The 20,023-nt window shown below is 38.0% G+C and overlaps 1 protein-coding gene across 8 annotated transcripts in view; it reads left to right on the top strand.

Annotated features, from left to right (window-relative positions):
- The window catches only part of ARHGEF10 (Rho guanine nucleotide exchange factor 10), a 116,850-nt gene that overhangs the window by 80,678 nt on the left and 16,149 nt on the right, over nt 1–20,023 (top strand). For all 8 annotated transcript variants that reach the window (XM_074819943.1, XM_074819942.1, XM_074819940.1 and 5 more), the window contains 4 exons: nt 2,849–2,935; nt 4,328–4,551; nt 5,698–5,855; nt 17,124–17,266. In XM_074819943.1, coding sequence (XP_074676044.1) covers nt 2,849–2,935; nt 4,328–4,551; nt 5,698–5,855; nt 17,124–17,266 — 612 coding nt within the window. The remainder of the gene's footprint in view (nt 1–2,848; nt 2,936–4,327; nt 4,552–5,697; nt 5,856–17,123; nt 17,267–20,023) is intronic.

Below are 20,023 nucleotides of genomic sequence, written 5' to 3'. Positions count from 1 at the left end.
AACAGATGGAAGGGAAGTGTGCTGGATACTGTTTTTTCCTATGCATCAACAGGATTTCTTATTGACCATCAGTCAGTCAGACTTGTGCAAAAACACTAACAGAAATAACATTGTATATGTATGACCAGAATCACAATGTTAAATTAACATCATCACATTGGTACTGCCTAAAGTAGTAAGTCTGCAGACCCTCACTGCTAGGACGGCCTACACAGGAGGGAAGTTCACCTGTCAGCTTCACTTCAGGTGTGATTATATAGGCCTGGATGTTGGGGGAATAATTGCTAGCTGGAAAAGCATCTGAAATGTGTAATGGTGTTAAATCAAGCCATTCCTATGATACTGGTTTTCACAGCAGAACTGTGGTTTACAGCAGCCAAAGTCTACTGAAAGTCTCCAGTCTCCATACAACCATAGTCATTCTCGTTTCATTAAACAGTCAGCTTTTTCAGTATTGAATGCTTTCTAAAGTCACCACTGGTGAAATAACCAAGCTAATTTAATTTTTTTCAGAAACTTAAAATATTTGTTTCCTTAGAGCCTATGTGTTTGTAAGTCCTGTAGGTCTATGCGAGGAGCCTTGAAGGCCCAGGCTCAACTCCTGTAATCGAGTTACAACAGGATCTGTTTGTTTTGGAATGTCATTGGAATGTCACAAAGGAATGTCTTGGTCACCTCAGGAACAGTGTGTGGCAGTATTTGTCTGAGCTCTGGGTCAACTTTGCCAGTTTGCAGCTCCTAAAGATAACATGAGTGTGAGCCCAGCTGTCATGCCTGATGCTCCTAAGTTCTCAATATTACTGGAAAAGATGATCTAGGTGTTATTGGCGGTTTTCTGCAGCCTCAGCTGCAATTTGGGTGTCAGTCCACAGCTTGGGGTGGGAAGAGACCTTTTGTTTGGTTGATCCTTCTTGTTATCTCTCTGTGTGCTGCTCAGGCCGCCTGGTGGTGTGTAACAACTTCTGTTGTTACAGGCAAAGGGCTTCTGTCAAGACTGAGAGCTAAACTACCAGGGTTTAACTATGGAAAAAAAATCAGTTTTGACTAAGATTCAAAGTAACACAGAGGTGTAACAAGCAGCTTGAGAAATATCCAGCATGCATGCTGTCTTTTCTTTCACTAGTGATGTATTTAGCTGTCGCAGCTGCTGTAAATCGCCACTACAAGTAGATAGCTTCAGCATGTGTTAAATGAGACATGCTAAGACTGGCATGGATAGCTCTTTTTTCTTTTTCTCATCTATCAATTTCCATCTTTTATTCTTATAGTGAAATGCTTTTGTGAATATATAACATTATTTTTACTACTGCTGATCACTTGGTGATGCCTGCTGACTTCAGGGAGATTTGTGAAATTCTTTGCACTTTTGAAAATTAAGTAAACTGGAAATTTAGAACTCTAACTTATGCCTGCTCTTTTCCTTTTCTTTAAATTATTCACTGTCAGGAGGTGATGTTGCTAGGTTATGGTGAAGTTGTCTAAGTTAATACTAACCAAATTGTCTCTAGTACTGCAGTATAATTGCAATGACATTGATGTCTGAAACGAGAACATTAGTGTGACTTATAGAGAATCTTATCTAAAAATGTAGTATCATGCCTCATCAGAAATCTTTTTATTCTCTACACAGTTATGAATTGCTTGTATATATTATAAAGTGTTTACATAAGCTTTAGGGATCTCTGTCATGGATATTAGGGAAAATAGAAATCCATGACTGCTCATAGAATTGCCTGTTTTCAGAGCCTTGGTGCTTGAATGATTTTCGGAGTTGGGATGGACTTAAATACATATCTTGAGTCTGGTGTAGCTTTCAGGCTTTTCTTAAATGGCCTACATGATAATATCATGAGTATGGTTACTGATTTACTGACAATAACATGATGACATGAAGTTGGAAGGGAGTAGGAGTATTATGGATTATAGCATTAGCATTCAAAATGAGTAAAGCACTTGGAGAAATAATTTGAGGGGAAAAAAGGAACAACAACAAAAAAAAAGGGATGTCAGTAAGACAGACACTTGGTATGCTCAGGCAGAAATAAAGAGATTCACAAGTACAGACTGAGGAGGTGGTTGAGTAGGTCTGTAAAAGTAATTTTTATTAGAGCAGCAAGATAAGGATTGGTTAAGAATGTAGTAATGCTAGAAAGAGCAAATAATCAATGGAACAGGTACAAACAGACTTCAAAAGAGGTAACTGTGATGTAGTGCTGCTAACAGCTCTGCTAGAATAGCGTGCTTAGGTGAGAAAGTTCTGCGCTCTCAAATATATGAAGCTGATCTATCTGCTGGAGCGATGCCAGTTGGAAAAGTGATAAAAGTCAAGAACTTTAAAAACAAGAATTAAAAAAATCAATTGTTTTAAAAAATTTTAAATTTAATTAATGAAGTGATAATGTGAATTTAGCCTAACGAGGAGGAGACTCAGAGGTTCATGACGTACATCAGCCTTATATGTAAAAGGACACTGCTGCAGAGAAGTACCTGGTGGGTGAGATGAGAAGAAAGAGTAACAATTACAACAAGGATGACCTTAGCTTGGGTATTTGGAAAAACTTAATAAAGTTCATGAAACATTTGAGCAGATCACCTAGACAATTTGTAGTCTTTGGCTTTTAACGTCTGTAATGTGTCAAGGAATTACAGGATAAAGAATGATAAGGAACGTGTCAAGAACAACACACGTGCAGTCAACCCTGCACACTGGAAGCTGGATGTACTAAACTGACTTCTTGCCTTCTGTGATTCTTTGATATCCTTAAATGCTTTAGTTAATTACAGACTAAATTAGGAACTGGCATATCTTTTTAATGTGGTAACTACTCCTCTTTTCCTTTGTCTGAAGATTGAATGTGCTGCTTATAATCCTGAACTGTACCTCTCTGGCGGAACGGAGTCGGATTCCTGTGCCATGGAACATGGTTTTCTTTGGGTAAGTATAATCTTTAAAAGCTAAAAAGGGGGTTGTCTCCTGTTTCTCTGCATTGTTTTTTGTGACTCCCAGCAACATGGATCTGAAATAAATTTTAGGGGGTTTTATCTTTTTTTTTGGTGTGGTTTTTTTTTTTGTTCATTTGTTTTAAGATAGACCTTCTATGAAGGTTAGCTGGTAATTTTGTCCATGTGATCTCACTGTTCTCTGTAGGGTGTCACTTATGTGTGTATGACTTGTTAGTGCAGCTCAGAATGAATTCCAAAGTGTTGAGCATATTCAGAAGAGAGTTATGTGCTAATTTATAATGAGGGCTGCTAAAATCCATATGAGCTCACACTGGCCTATTGTTTGTTTCCATATTTTAAAAATGTTTTAGCCATAAATAATTTAAGTCCATACATAGAAAAAAGAACTATTCTGGCATATTGTTATGACTCCAAATATGCAGATATTCCAGCAGACTAAGTGAAATAGCCAGTACTTTTTTTAAAAAAAAAAAAATAAATTATTTCAGTAGCTTTTCTTGTTACTACAATACTGAGATTTTAAGGGAACCCTTTGTGAAGTAGAAGTAGAAGTTAGAAATAGCTATCGTCCGCTTTCTTTTTCAAGGTGACCCATATAATTTCTCTTTGTCTTTGCTATTTGTAAATAGTCATCATAAATATATGACAATAAAATCTTTCTACTGCCACAGAATGTCTTTCTTTCCCTTTGCTATGTTTTTTTTATTTCATATAAACATAAAGAATTACTACATATAAACGCTTACTGCTGCTTGTGCAGATTTCTTTTTTTTTTTTCACTCTTCCCAGATCCCTAAAATGTACACATTTGTGGACATATTGATAATACTTAGTTCTGGATCAGGGAGAAGTTTAGGATCCTGTATCAGCAAGTTTACAAAAGGGATTATACTAATAATCCCTCTTTCTGTTAGGACAGAGCATTTATTTGTGGACCTGTTACTGTGCAAAGGACTGGTGTCAGCTATGTTACCTGTTTTAAGAGAATCTGAGATAACTTAGAACACCGGTTATTAAAGTAATATATTACACAGGTGCTTCTTGTAAATGCATTACATTATGTATATATGTATGAGTCAGACATTAGAATAGGCCATAGTATTCCTCCTTTCAAAAAAGAATGAACTGTTTTCCTGAGTATACAAGAGAATTTTGTGTATATAATGGTTTGACCTCTCTTGTATTTGCGCTGAATTATTTTCTTGTTTATGTCTTAATGCATGAAAACTCATATTCATGAATATAACTTGAGAGGCACTCTTTCTTCAGTTAACATTCCAGTCATTCCTTCTTGTTAATGCTGATCTTCTTGGACACAGGTATCAGTCTTGGTCTTTTTTTTCCTTTCCTCTTTCCAATTCAGATTGGCAGTTGTACTAATCAGATGGGCCAGATTGCAATAGTCTCATTTCAAAGCTCCAGCCCCAAGGTTATTGAGTGCTTCAATGTGGAATCACGGATTCTCTGCATGGTCTACATACCAGAGGAGGAGAAACTGAAAGAGCAAAATAAGGCTCTCGACTCTGAAAATGTTCTTCCAAAAGCTTCTAATGTGCCTACTATTTGCCTTGGCATGGAAGAAGGAAGGTGATTCTCATTTCTAGTGTACTGTACTAGTGTACTTTATTCATTTGGTTCACTATTCTGTAGCATAATTGTGTGGGACACTTTCAACAAAATGTTTTCTTTTTAAAAAGGTATCCATGTAATAACCCAGTGATCTCAACTTATCCTTTCCACCTAAATCAAGGAAAAAATACCCTCTACGTGATTTTAAAATACGCTATATAGTATTTTAAATTAAAATAATGTGTATCTTTGATGAAAGTGGATTAATTCATCATACATCATGTCTGAAAAATATAAATATTAATTTTGTAATGTTATAATCTGTAGATATTGGAAAATTTTCAGAATGACAAAGTGTTAATCAGAAACCCATTAGCCTTCTCCACTATGATATCATGCAGGATTTGTCATGTGAATAAATAATATTGCTGTTTACTATTGACATGAATTATTTTGCTCTGTTTGAACTGATGACCTTATGGAGTCAGAGCTCTCACTGCATTGCTAAGAACAAAGCTACATTTTCTAAACTTATAGGTCAGTAAGCAAACAGATTTTCTTACAGCTAGTGAGGGCCTAAGTATGTAAATACATGTGGCTTTTGAAGGTGTTTCTAACTGGTATAAAATGAAGGAAGACAAAATTCTCCAAAGAAAATGCATGTTTTCAGAAATTCAAACATCTAATTGTACTGATTATCTTTGCTCGCGAAGGTCAATTAATTCCAGATTTAACTATGCAATATTCCTAACACACCCATGGTAATAATCTGTAGAAATGGTGGGAATTGATGTCTGGTAGTGAGTTTTTCTTCTTTTCCCTAGTTCTCCAGGTAATACTTAATTTTTCTTTTTTTAAAACTAATAGAAACTTTTGGATAGACTCATAGTAAGGACTTTGAGCAGAATTTTTATTATGTCTCTTTGTTGAATAAATATTTATCCAGAAAAGATAATATGAAAAGTGTTGCTGTATGCAAATTGTCTACATAGACATTTTGGAGGGTCAAGAATACTCCTTTCAATACTCATACTGAATACTTCCTGTGAACGGAAGGAGAGGTTATTTGCCCCCAATATTTTATTCTGAACCTCTTTTGTGCATATTCTAATAAGAACTAAATAAAACATAATTTTACTTTTTCTTTTTTCCTTCTTTTTATAGCATTTCTATTTACAAAAGTTGCCAAGGCTCAAAGAAAGTTCGACTTCAGCACTTCTTCACTCCTGAAAAATCGACTGTTATGAGCTTAACATATATGTCTCAATACTTGTTTGCTGGCTTGGTAAATGGAAACATCTCAATCTACACAAAAGCAGAAGGTAGTGTAGTGATATGTTTTGATAACATCCTGAGGAACTTGCATGTTAGTATATTTTGGCAGGAGTAGTTTTCCACTATTATATTTTCCAAAAATTAACTGTAAGACTGCTGAACTAAGGTTACTGCACTTTTTAGTACTTCCAAAAAGACTTGTTTTCTCTTTTTGAAGGATAGTAGAAACTTTAATACTGTTCCCACTTTTACTGTAGGATACATACGAAAACTGATTTGTACCCCTTAGCTTAAACCCTAAAGTCTTCAGTGTTACAAGAATCCAGAAGTTTATGTGATAACAGACAGTATACTGTATTTTACACATCACAAAGCTATTTCCACTCAACTACCCAGTACTAGTGTTTATGAAAGACAGAAATTCCCTATTGGTAGACATTCCTGTATAGCTTGTTTGAAATGACAACTCCATTTTTGCTGTACAGATAAGAGAAGTCTTTTCCATGTGTGTGGCTTGTGTATTTCACAGTAGGACTCCTTTTTCCATTAGCATCACAGTTGGTTGTTTTGTATCTGGCTAAGTAATCGGCTAAAATAATTTGAGTAAAGGAGAATACCAGGTAATACTTCTGAACCAGAGCTGTCTTCTCCAGAACTGGTTTGGGTACTTGTCTGTGTACTTCCAGTACATCTCACTAACTGTAGGTATTGGTTTCTGCAATATTGCATACATACATAGTTAATTCAATTCAAAATTAGCGAGGCTTTACTCAAAGTCTGAAACCTGAGTTTTTAAGTGACATGTTAGCACAGAGACACTTAACCTTGCAAAGTCTGATGTACCTTATTAGTGTGAACTTCATAACAATGGTTGTCATACTTCTCTAATGAGGTGGGCGCTGTAAACAGTGCAGTTGCATTTGTATGGCACTATACCTCAGCTACTAAATCCTGCCAGTGTCTCACTGAGGAACCAAGGTCAGTATCTTGAATCTTGGAACAAATTATATGTCCAGTGTTAGATCATAGAAAGACTTAGTTTGGGAAAGGTACAGGGTGCAAGTTTTTTTTCCAAGCAACAAAGAATCTGAAAAAAGTGCTGGAAAAGAGATTTCCTTTCACCAGTTATCATCTTCAACCCAGTGGGTTTCCTGTTGAGCTGTCGTCTCTGATCTGAAGCCAGACATTAGATCTTAGTTCCCTTTAAATTTATTTCTTTTTACCACTGAATAGCAAATTTTTCTTTGTTTTAGAGGCACAGGAGTGTGAGGCCTTGATCCTAGTCTCATAACGTAATTTTTGATGTTTCAGTTTCTGTATGTAGCTGGGTGGCGTAGTCAAGTGAATCTGTCATTTTCTCTGAAAAGGATTGGTGTATTTAACCTGTTTTAAGACTGCAGTTGCCATCACTCAACTTTTTCCAGAAAAGACCACTTCAAAAACACAAGTGGCATCCTTGGCAGTATAGGTAAGAAAGGATGCCTGGGTTGCCTATCTGCAGAGGATGTTAAGGATGGGGCAGGGCTGTTAACCGCACTGAATTACATTATGAGCTGAAGGTTATGTTGTATTGACCGGGATCATAGCATCCCCTGTTTATCTTCCTCTGAAGACATCAGTTTTGTGCAGCTAGATATTCATACCGGCTATCACAGTCTATTTCAGGATTGTTGAAGCTCTGAGGCGGGAAACGTGCATTCATGGTTTTCTGACTGATCTTGTAGTCCCTTTCCTTACAGTTTGGTTTCTGTGTGTTATTTTGGTTCTTCATGCGTCGTGAAAGTTGTGCGAATCGGCTGCTCCCATGTTAGCCTTCGTATTCCTTATAGTTGTCTGCCACGGTCATGTGAGGCAGCCAGCCCTGGAGGGGTGTTTTTATGAGCACTGACCTATTTTACCAAACAAAGGAATCCAAGTGGTGAAACAGGAGGGAGGGGGAATGCAGCCTCCAAGGAGCTTTGTGCAATTCATCAGGGTCGCCTTCTGTTCTACAGAGGGGGTCACTTTCCAGCCATGCACTTCAACTTGAGTTTTGGTCTGTCAGCATAAAGGAGATTAAGGAAAGATTTAAAAGTGAATATGAAATATGGTCACAACATTACAAGGCATCTTGATTTGAAGCCCGAGAAGAACAAATGCTATAGGACGCACAGGTGAAATGGTTGTGCAGCCTGTTGTGGGACTCCATGAATGAAAAGGGGTAATCTTTCTTCTAGGATGAAAATCCACCTCGCAGTCTCTATTGGAGTTGTGATCCTTGTGTCTTGCTCTCTGGGCAGAAAGTGTAGTGGATCAGTTCAGTGACTGAAGCTTGATGCCTTTATATATGTAGTCAAAGACCCACAACTTCTGTCGTTCAGTTTTCAGTACCCAAATAGCCCTAATTTCTCCTGTTGTTTTCATATGGCTTCGTGCATGTATATATACAGCTTGTTTACAAACAGCAAGTGCCCTTTTCTGACTTTCTTCACAAGAGAACTTTGTCAGATTGACAGCATCCAGAGTGCACTCTGACTGCAGAAAGTCTTGTCTTGAAGTAATTTAAAATGGAAACTAAGAAGTATGTATAGTAAACTGAGGAACACATGCCATGTTAGTTGGAGACTTGAAGGTGCACAGTGAGATTTCTGCCTTTATGGAGGGTAGTCATGTTTTACTGAGACACCTCTGTATCTGTGTATTTTCACTTATGAGTTTAAAAGTACTTAAGCCTGAATGAACATAAATTAAAAGCAAAGTCAATGAGGCGCTGATATCATAAAATCTACTCAGTTCTTAAATGTAAGCTAACATGGTGATCTGTGAAAATGTCACAGAAAGACTAGGTCAGCTAATATGTTAATCATAAAAACAGGAGCTCTGATAATTATCTTCAATAATCCTTAATATTATGTGGGTGAGAAGTCTAGTTTAGGGAACTATGAAACAACAATTGCATTAAATGCTGTTATATATAGGAATGGTGGTGATGCAGATTGTAAAGGTTCTGACACCTTGTGTGTTGGGAACTGGTTTACAGTGCTGTTAACTTTTGTACAGTTATCAGTCTGAAATATTGTGTATTTAGTGCTTGCCTCAGGCTGAAATATTAGGAATATTTCCAGGCAAAATACTTCTAGATGAGGTTAAGGAAAAAGTACATTGTATTGTATTGTCTTTGTTTAAAAAACATAACAAAACGCCTTTGTGATGATTGCAGACAGCCCAGCAGAATGTGTTTTTTGAGTGATGTAATAGCAAAAAAGGTCAGCGCGTTTGACTTTCATTCACAAAAGTATCTTAGGAAAGGGAAATCACAATCTTTATATAATATAGGTGTATTGTTCCTGATATACTGTAGTCAGTTCCAGCTACTTCCTTTCTTCTAGACATTGATATACATTTCCTTTCCATAATGTCCTGTAAAGAGTGTGGAGAAAAACAGGAAAAAGAAAATAAAAACTCAGAATGATTGTGACAAAAAGTGGAAGAATTAATATATTAGTAGTTTCAGAAAGAGTTTGGTTAAGATGAGAGAACAGATGCACAAAAAAGACATGCTGCTTTGACTGTAATGGCTATCCTTTCAGCACACGATTGGTATGTGCAGCCTCTCACTCATGTGTACAGCACCCACAGCAAGCTCTTGCACGCTTACCCCTAGAATTATATTCACAGCACTCGTCATGCTTTGTGATCCTTCCCCTCTGCTCAGCACTGGTGAGACCACACTTGAAGTATTGGGTCCGGTTTCTGGGTTCCTCAATATGAGAGACATGGACATGCTGGAGGGAGTCCAGCAGAGGGCCATTCAGATGATGAAGGGGCTGGAGCACCTCTCCTGTGAGGAAAGGCTGAGAGAGCTGGGACTGTTCAGCCTGGAGAAGAGAGGGTTCAGGGGGATCTCATCAATGTCTATAAAAACCTGCAGGGAGGGTGGAAAGAGGATGGAGCCAGGCTCTTGTCAGTGGTGCCTAGTGACAGAAGCAGCGGCAGTGGGCACAAACTGAAACACAGGAGGTTCTCCCTGAACATCAGGAACCACTTTGGTACTGTGAGTGTGACCAAGCACTGGCACAGGTTGACCAGAGAGGTTGTGGTGTCTCCATCCTTGGAGGTATTCAGAAGCCATCTGGACACAGTCCTGGGCAGCCAGCACTGGGTTGAGTAAGGGGGTTGGACAAGATGACCTCTAGAGGTCACTTCCAACCTCAGCCATTCTGTGACTCTCTAAGTAGACACATGTCCAAACCAACCAGTAAGACATTGAAACAAGACGTTTCTTAATGTCATCCTACTTCCAGGTGCTGCTGAGCTAGAGAAGGGCCACTTGTGATTCACAGTGCTGAGCTTGCACCTATGATCAGTTTCTGAAGCTGAGGGTGAATCGTGCCTCTCTTTAAAAACAGGATAGGAGAAATAGGACATGTAATTTCTCATATTGTATCCTAATGGCTAAGGCACTAGGCTTTCAGCTGAAGAGATCTCTATTTTATCAAATGATTACTTAATACATAAACTTTTGCTCTGTTGCCTCTCACACAGTCTTTAACTCTTTTTTTTCAACACTGGCTCAGCTTTAACATGAGGAAGGGATTGGGAATCCTGCTGTTGCCACTCTGAGTGGTCCTCGCCTGGGTAGCTAGGGGTCTCTTCTGGAAGCCCAAAGATACTGTTGTGAATCTCCCTTTGCCATAGAGAGAACACCCATAATAGGAAGTTTCTTGCATGTTTTAATGAAAGCTGTATTTTCCAGCAGGTTTTTGCAGGGCCTGTTCCTGTAGGTGTGAGCTGCTAGGTTCTGGCCCTGAGGTGTTCTTAAGGAAGAAAAGCTCAACTTTGAGGATTGCAGTTGAATGTGAACAAGAACAACAGCTGAAGCAATTCTGGCCATGCACAGAACAGAAGTTTGCATTCTTCAAAGAGACTTCATTGGTAAAAACTTAGGCAGCTCTGAAGTTGGTCAAGAGTTTTGATGACTCACCAGTCCAAAGAGGCCTCATGACACTAATCAGTGATCATTTATAGAGGATTAATATCAAGGAAAACGACCAAAACCGAATCATAGAATCAGGGATGGGACATCCACAACTTCTCTGGGCATCCTGTTCCAGTGCTTTACCACCCTTACCATGAAGAATTTCTTCCTTACATCTAATCTAAATCTACCCTCTTCCAGTTTAAAGCAATTACCCCTTGGCATTACATGCCCTTGTAAAAAGTCCCACTACAGCTTTCCTGTAGGCCCCCTTTAGGTAGTGGAAGGCCACTATAAGGTCTCTCTGGAGCTTTCTCTTCTCCAGGCTGAACAACCCAACTTTCTCAGCCTCTTTTCATAGGAGAGGTGCTGCAGCACTCTGATTCATCTTCATAGCCCTCCTCTGGACTCGCTTGAGCAGGTCCATGTCCTTCTTATATTGGGAGCTCCAGAGCTGGACACAGTACTCCAGGTAGGGTCTCATGAGAGCAGAGTAGAGGGGGAGATTCACCTCCCTTGACCTGCTGGTCACACTTCTCTTGATGCAGCCCGGGATACATTTGGCTTTCTGGGCTGCGAGTGCATGTTGCTGGGTCATGTTGGGCTTCTCGTGAACCACCACCCCCAAGTCCTTTCCTTCAGAGCTGCCCTCAATCCATTCATCACCCAGCCTGTATTTGTCCTTGGGATTGCCTCGACCCATGTACAGGACCTTGCACTTGTCCTTGTTGAACTTCATGGACCCACCTCTCAACCCTGTCAAGGTCCCTCTAGATGGCATCCCTTGCCTCCAGCATGTCAACCACACCACACAGCTTGGTGTCATTGGCAAACTTGCTGAGGGTGCACTCAATCCCACTGTCCATGTCTCCAACAAAGATGTTAAACACTTAACAACACTGTAAAAACAATACCAACCCCTGAGGTATGCCACTTGCCACTGCTCTCTGCTGGTCTTCCAAAACTGAAAGGAAATATATGAGTAAGAGGAGACAGTTACTACAGCAAAGGAGTAACAGGTCAGTTCATTAGCAAGATACCTTGATCAATTTGGCAAGACAATTGTGTACTTTGACAAATGCAGGAAAGGAGGAATATGTGGAATGTAAAGCACTGATGTCAAACTTCAGAGCTTTGGGTGGATCCACACACTGCTCCAGTGTCTGAAGAGTGCAGTTCTGGCATGTGATTGCCACTTAAAGTAGATGTGGTGAGAGGTATTGCTATGAAGAGTAAGGAATGGTATTAAGCTGTTAGGGAGAGGACTAGAGCAGTGATATCAAAAAATAAATAAATACTGTTGTCTTGACTGTGTTATCAATGTTAGCAGTACCACCTAATACTTGTTACCAGAAATACGTTGACATTTCTTTCAGTCTTATTTGCCTATCTCATGCTGGGACTTCCAGCACCAGCCCTCTCTATAATTTTAGGTCCCCTTATTTAGCATGAAGAATTTGTTGCTTATGTATGAAAAAATTACTATATGCATGTGTAGCACAGGACATTCCTAGTTACACCTTGTTTAGAAGAGCAGACCCAAGTCTCTCAGCTTATTTCCAAGTGATAAGAAATGTGCTAAACTTTTTACTTCTGTAGCTACCATCTTATTCCTCAACGGTGCTGGTTTATGTACCATGTGATGGAAAAAATGTTTGTGCTCCACTGCACAAATCAACCAACAACTGCTGTTCCCAGGGCTGTGTTGGCAGCTCTGTTGAAATCATCAATAGGGCTGCTGAGCAAGAGAGGAAGCTACCAACAGAAAAGCATGTTCAGTTCAGCTCGACTGAAGGTGTAAAGGAAGGGAAAACTACAAACTTTAAAAAGACCTTCTGAGGAGATAAACTATATTTTATTAGGTTATCTCATACATATGAAAACCTGAGAGCACCAACAAATTATTAAAAATACTAAATATTAATAAATTATTTATAAACTAAGTAATAATAAGAAACTTATTTTTATGAGTTATTCTAAAATAATATTACTTTCCATCATTGGGTCTTATGGAAACCAACCACAGAAAGATAAAATAGCCAACATTCTGTCCTATAAAATGAACACTGTTTTAAAACTTTTCCTATCTGATTAAATTGTAGTAAATAGAAGGATAACTTAATTTCTAAAATTCATAAAAATCATGAGACTAATAACAAAATGCACTAGTGGAACTAATGTCCTTTTGTATTAAGGTCTTAGAAATATTTTATGATCATAAGACACCTTTGATGCAGCTAAACAGCCTGGTACGAGCATTGAAAGATATTGTTCAACATTGGGGTATAAACTGGCATGTAACACTGGAGAACTGTAACTTGCAGAGGGTATTACAAATAGTAGCATAACAGATCTATTAGTGCATAGACACAATAGTGCTTAAAAACTGTGTTCTCATGTTTTAAATATTCATCTAATATGCAAATATAAGAAGTTATGACATCTTATTTCTAAAAACCCCTAGGTTTGTTTTTGTATTTGACCCTGTTCTCAGATTCTGTAGGCACATCTCATTCCTGCAAATAGCTGTACCTGCAATTCGTAGAGCTGCCTATATTCTATTACAGTAATGTTGTAGAGACTGCCAGAGACTGTCATGTCTTGTGTACTAGGCATTTGGTGTATCTATAGTAAGAGTCTGTACCTGCTCTGATGTGGTCAGTTTAAGATTTGAGTCAACTAAAACTTGCAAATACAGAAATCTTTATGTGGTGTCAATACTCGTATGGACTTTTCTCACAAAGCAGAAGGAAACCCCATATCTCTTCTCCCAGTTTCCTTCCTGTTTCCACAGGTGTCAGGCTTCAATCTTATATTTGCTCAGGGTGCAGATAACTGATTTTTCCACATACAGACAAGCCTCTGGTTATAGGATATATGTACTGCATACTGCATCTCATTCAGTATCTATATGCTTACCTCATAGGTAGAAGACAACTGTCTGTGACTTCTCAGCATTCTAGAGACAATAAAATCTTCCTAAAACTAAAACAATGCTTTTTTAGAGATCAGAAACAAGACATCGATTGAACAGAGTTTTAAGACCTGCTTACATAAGTATGTCTTGAATGTGCAGGTGTTTACACAAGTAGAATAGAGATAAAAACTTCTTTTCACTTACATTTTAGAAGCAATGAACTTTGGATCAGACAGTTAACATGATAGCCAGTAATAGCCAACATCAAACATAAAATCTGCAGGCAGGTATTGAATAGGGTGTGCTGAGATCTGGACAGAGAGGCAGAGTATTACATTTTCTTAAAAATACGATTTTGAGAGTCTTTAAACAACTTGTGAAATAGACACAGACTTGCCAACTAATCTTGGTGATGGGCGATTAAAATTCTTGGTCAGGAAAATGAAGTCGTGATCTTGCTTTTAGCCAGCAGCCTGTGGTTAAAGCATTCACAGAAGTATGTTGGATTACCAGGCTTAATCCCTTGCCTTGTTTGAGAGGATTTGTACCCATGCTTCCAATTCTCAAGAGATTTCCCTGGCTGCCATAAAATAAGAAGAGAGAGATGGCCAGTGCTTAATTTCTCCTCCTGGTGCCATTCCACTTTGTATAATTAATTAAGTATTCACCAAGGTAGGGACCAGAACACAGCTGACCCATCATTTAAATACTGCCCTAATTACCAGGCTATAGAGTGTCCCTGCTGCCCTTTTTTCCCCTTCATCTGTCTTAGATGCTGTCTGATCTGAACAACAGCAATGTTTGCAGGAAGAAATGAAAAAGTAATACAGAATAGCCTTATCACATGGCTAGGGTCTCTGGGTAGAGTGATAGCTTTGAATTTTTCCTGGGCTGATATATCAAGTGAGATTGCTGTTTCTTTGCATGAAGTCATGGTAACATGAAAGACATCAGATCTCTATCTCGCCTGTTACGTACGTCTGATCCCACTGAACTCTTAAAGCCCACTGGATTGTTAAATGCTGTGGTAACAGCACCCACATAAAATGGTTTTGTATGAACTGTTTTGATTTTTTTTAAATTTGTTTTGATATTTGTTGAATCAAATATTCATAACACTGGTAGTATTCATAATATTGGTAATATTGAACTCACCTTCTTACCTTGCAGTAAATTGTTTTAGAATTTTTATTTTGTAATCCACATCCACGTGACACCAGTACTAATTTTCCTTTTCACTCAAAACTATTACAAATGCTAGATAATAATTTTAAATAAGACTTGATTAAAATTAATAACATGGCTTAATGCTTAGCCATCTGATAATTGCATGGAAGTTGAGGGCATAAAGATCCAGTTTAAAAAAACAAAACACCTTAGATGCTTGAAATGAAATTAAAGCAAAATTTGAATCTGAGTCCACAGTTGAGATCCTGAAAATCCCTATTCACCTGTCACTTCAGTATCAGCTATGCTTTATGCATAGATTAATGTATAGCTTCAACATATTTAAGAGAAAGAGCTGTTGAGTTCACTGAATGGTTTTGTCTGTACATTAATCAGTGTGAAAATATAACTGCAGAAGAAAAGATAGCTGCTTGCTCAGCATATCTGCTCTTTGTCCAAATTCATAGCATTTATCCTTCAGAAGAGACAGTAAGAATACACTAGAATTATGCTGGTTTGATCCCTAAAAAGGAAACTCAAGGGTGCTGTGTACTGGATGCTGTTACAACTTGTGCAGTCAGCATAATTTGTGCAACAGAAGTCAGGATACACACATGAGTGCAGCTCCGCTCTGAAGGCTTTGCACTGAACTGCCCACAGTGGTTAAAGCATTCATATGGTATGGGCAGCCTCCATTTAAGAATTTAATTTGAGGATAATGTGGTTGCTAGGAAATGAAAACTTTTCCCAAAGTTTCTTTATTGCTAATGGTACATATGAGTCACGAAGAACACAGAGTGATTTTGACATTGCTGGGAAAGTTTGCAGGCTAATAACTAGAAACACTCTTCTCACTTGCAAACTAACATAATGAAAATTATTTTGAAGGCCTGAAACTAAATGTCATTTTTACAAAGATGCTTTTGGAAGAGGGCCACATCCTGAGAATGACTCAGCGAACATTGTATCATGCAGATGGCAGAAGCGATGAGAAGTACTCCAGAGCTGAGGCTTCTCATTGTTGTTGCTGCTGTTATTGTAAAGCAGGAAATTTTGTACCCCTTTACCTAAGCAGATAATTAAAGATGCACTTCTCATTGGGGGAAAAAGAAGTTGTACTTCAGTGCTTGCCTAAAGATGTGTTTACCTTGGCCTCATCTATCAAAATTTAAGTGTTTACTTAGTTGAAACCGGTATCAATACAGTAGACAACTTTTCTGCAGCTTATGCAGGAAGAAAGCTTTAAAATGAGGAAATGGGGCCTTCTTGGCATATTTTATCTCAATGTAAAAACAGCTATTTTAACAGATTTTGATATTACTAAAACATAATAGATAGAAATGCAGTCTTTGAGGCTTTATGTTCAGTGAGCACTTACAATAGAAGTAAACTAATATAAAAGTATTAAAATGATTACTGACATATTTAGTATGTCAGATTGTATAAAAGACACAGCAACAACTATTTGAAGAAGTCTGTGTTGCTAGCTCTTAAATTTGGAGAGAAATAATCTACTAATCCTTGTTTCAAAGAGATAGCACGTGAGAGTGACCAGAGTGGTAAGTGGCAGCATGCCGTTTTTATCTGAAGGTTTCTGAATAATTGATTGTGCCACAAACACATCCATAATGTAATTTGGATCTGCTAAATGCAGTCCAGAGAAAACACTGTGGATTATAGGTGGGGGGAAAAATAGGAAAAGTGAACATGTGACACAAAATTAAGTTTTAATTCTTTTTTTTAAAAATTTCCTTGAATCAAGCATCTAGTAGCAGGAAGTCCATTCCATCAACGTGCTCTTAGAGAGTCATCTGATCTCACTAGAGCCTATAGTGAAAATCTTGCTAACTACTTTTCACATGAAAGATGATTCTGTCCTGGTGGGAAGTTGATTCATCTTGAAATAAGTCGTGAGCTCCTTTATTGTTATATATTATATCAGCCATGGCTTTCTTACTGTATTTCCTGTGGAAAGGAAAGGAGTTGTATCAGAACTGCAGTGTGGGATTCCTTGTTTATCAACTAATCCAGATAAAATTTGTTCAGTTAACAAATATAGGAGTGTTGGGGTTTGGTTTTTCCCCTTAATGTTGTATTACCCTTACAAACTTACCCTGGAAGCTAAAATTAAACATATGCAAATCACAGTGTAGCTTAAAGTGGCAACTTGCAGAGATTTGAGCAGTAGGCTTGAGAGATAGTGGTTTTAAAACTGTTTTAAAACAAAGATTACCATTTTGTTGTGTCTAACTTTCTTATTCTTTTCTGTTGAAGATGGGACGTGGAACACGGAACCTCAGAAGATAGTTAAACTGGGGGTTATGCCTGTTAGAAGTCTGCTTGTGATGGAGGAGACCATCTGGGCTGCATGTGGTGGACAAATTTTTATAATCAGCACTGTGACACATTCCATAGAGGTAAACTCTTTTAAAAGCATTGCTCACATACTGTGCTACAAGGTATATAGTGGTGAAATTTTAAACATTAAAATCTGTTTAAGAAGTCTCACAATTCAGGAAGCTTTTAATGAAATATGATTTCAGTTCTGTTAAATTACACTCCCTGCAGTTTGAAATTCTGCCATTTCATTCTCTGCTGATGTCTCATTAGACCTAGGTTTGCTGCCATGTCCCCCCAGGTTTCCATAAGGTGCTTGGAACTCGTAGAGTATGTGGGGCAAGAGGTTTGCTTAAAAATGAGATCTGAGGAAGGGTAGCAAGGAAGTGACTGCCTATAGGAATTGCCTGTTAATTCTGGAAGAAGGTTTAACTAAGAGATGATTATTTCATAATATATTTCTTCAGAGTTTTGCTTCCCAGGGGCCTACAAAAATTTGCTTTGTGTAAGGACATTTGCCAGTGAATAAACATATAAACTCAGCTTTTCTGGAAGGAGAGAGAAGAGTGTTAAGGAATCAAGCTAATATTTGTGACCACATTTTCCAGAAAGTGTTAAGCTCTCAATTCTGGCAAAATTGCAGCCTCCACCAAAAGAATGTCTTAGTGGTCTAAAGTTTGGAGTTGGTGAAACATTAGGAATTAAGCCTCTCCTTCAACCTACAATAGAATTACACTGAGTTGCATGATGTTTACAGCCATGAAGTTCTTCCAAACAGGAGTCGTGATGAGCTCACAGCCGCCTCCTTTGTGTGCTTTTGTTGCTGCTTTTTTGTTTCATTGATGATCGTGGTTTTTCCCAACAATTGTCTATTTGGTACAATTGATTCTGTGACTCATTGTCATGGGTTTGCAGGGAAATAGCCAACATCCTAATTTTCTCTGTCTTTATCTGTGCTTTCTGGGTGATTTTTTTCTTCCAAGTAGATGCTTGGAATATATATTTTCCTACTTTGTTTTTCTTTAAGGCTTGTTTTGTTGATAGTTTGAATGGTATGACGAGGGAAAGATTTTGGAAGAGTGATTTGGATAGATGCCTTAAATTTGTTACCATCACTGAGGGGCAGGGTAGCCTCTAGGATACCTGGTTACTGTCCTACAGACTTTGATGATGAATCTCTGATTCTCACAAAGAAATACATAGCAGCTATAAGAAATCACAACCAGAGTGTTGCTGTGTGAGGTTGGTTTCATACAACCAGATCTCTGTAAATAAGTTTGGCAATTCTGGCCTGATTCTGTCAGAAATCTCTTCCTAGATCAGGTTGTAGGGCTGGAGTTTGGGCGATGCTGTGCTGTTTTGGCACAAGAGAACAAAACCAGAGTTAGACAAGTTTTGAGGATTAAAGAATGCATAAAGCTTACTTTATCAAAATGCAGTATAGCATAATTGATTGCAGTATTGAAAACAGAAGTTAGGAGATAAAATAACAAATATTCTATCCGTATCTCTCAGACATGGTAGTTTCATTTTTCAGTTGTTACTACAAGTTTTCCTATAAAAGCTTCACAGAAGGATTCGCTTCATTTCCAGAGTGCTTTGTAAACTGACACGTCCATTGTATTCATAGCTCAGAATGTTATAGATGCACTGACTTTTATACCTATAATTAATATACAGGGAAGGAATGCTGCAGCAAACAATGTATAAGGAATGGTGCAACTGGAAACAGTGCATATGAGTTGAATAATGTTTTCTCGACACGGGTAGTTTTGTTCAAGAACATGATGATTTTTTCTATGACTGGCTGAGGGTCATTATTCCACACAGATACCCATACCATAGCATGTCATCTTCCTCATAGAATTGTGAACAAGTGATGGTTTTCTGTTGCCTCTTTAGTGGCTCTAAACCACACACAAATACTGACCTTGTTTTCATCACCTTACCAGACTAAACAGCTCACTAATATTTTCGCTATTGCTACCTGCTCAGTTACCTGACTTGTTCTGATAACTTCCTGGGTTTATATTTCCAAGAGTGATCTGCTATGATGTGCATACTGTGTTCATTGGCAATATTGTTTCAATATTATATTATACATGAGCCAATTTAGACTCTGTTTATAGGGAATATTTTAACAATATCAGCAGCTGAATACATCTGAGCTACCTCTTATTGTGTAGGCTTTGCAATATGAAGGGAAATAGCAGCAAGGAAATATTTGCTCTCCCTATAATTCTCTTGTTGAGAGTAGTAGTGATTTGACTCGAGATTTTTTCCATAATATTAATCTTTGCTCTATCAGCAGGAATCCAGGTGTTGCACAGGGCTCAGCTGTTATTTATATCACCATATAATTCAAATTACAGCTGCTTTTGTTCATTTCATTCTACTGTCATGCATAGATATTGTATGCTCTGAATCATATAAGTTATCTACAAAGGACCTGAGTAGTTTTTAAGGCCATATTTGTGCAAGCCCATGAGCATTTTCAAGACCATTTTGCAAACTTTGTGAGGCACTCCCTGCTTCACGGGTACCTCATATTTACCTGTCTGTGTATTTGCAAAGTACAAAGTACATTATCCTTGAAAACAATCTCATTCCATGCCTCCTTGCTTTTCTAAGATCCTTATTTAAGCTTTTTTTTAGTAACTATTAGTAAATGAACAGGTTTGGCATCCTATATATTGAGTTTGGATGTTACTCTCTTTTCGTGCTTCTTTTCACCTCTGATATGGATAACTCTCAATTCACTTGTTTTAATGATATGTTACTGCAATAGAATGTTTTAGGAAATGTCTTTTATGGCACAGTGCCCCAAACGGGCACAT

The sequence above is a fragment of the Strix aluco genome, chromosome 3, assembly GCF_031877795.1.
Source record: "Strix aluco isolate bStrAlu1 chromosome 3, bStrAlu1.hap1, whole genome shotgun sequence".
NCBI classification, from domain to species: Eukaryota; Metazoa; Chordata; class Aves; order Strigiformes; family Strigidae; genus Strix; species Strix aluco.
Note: the sequence above shows the minus strand (reverse complement) of the source record. Positions and strands in the feature narration are given on the sequence as shown.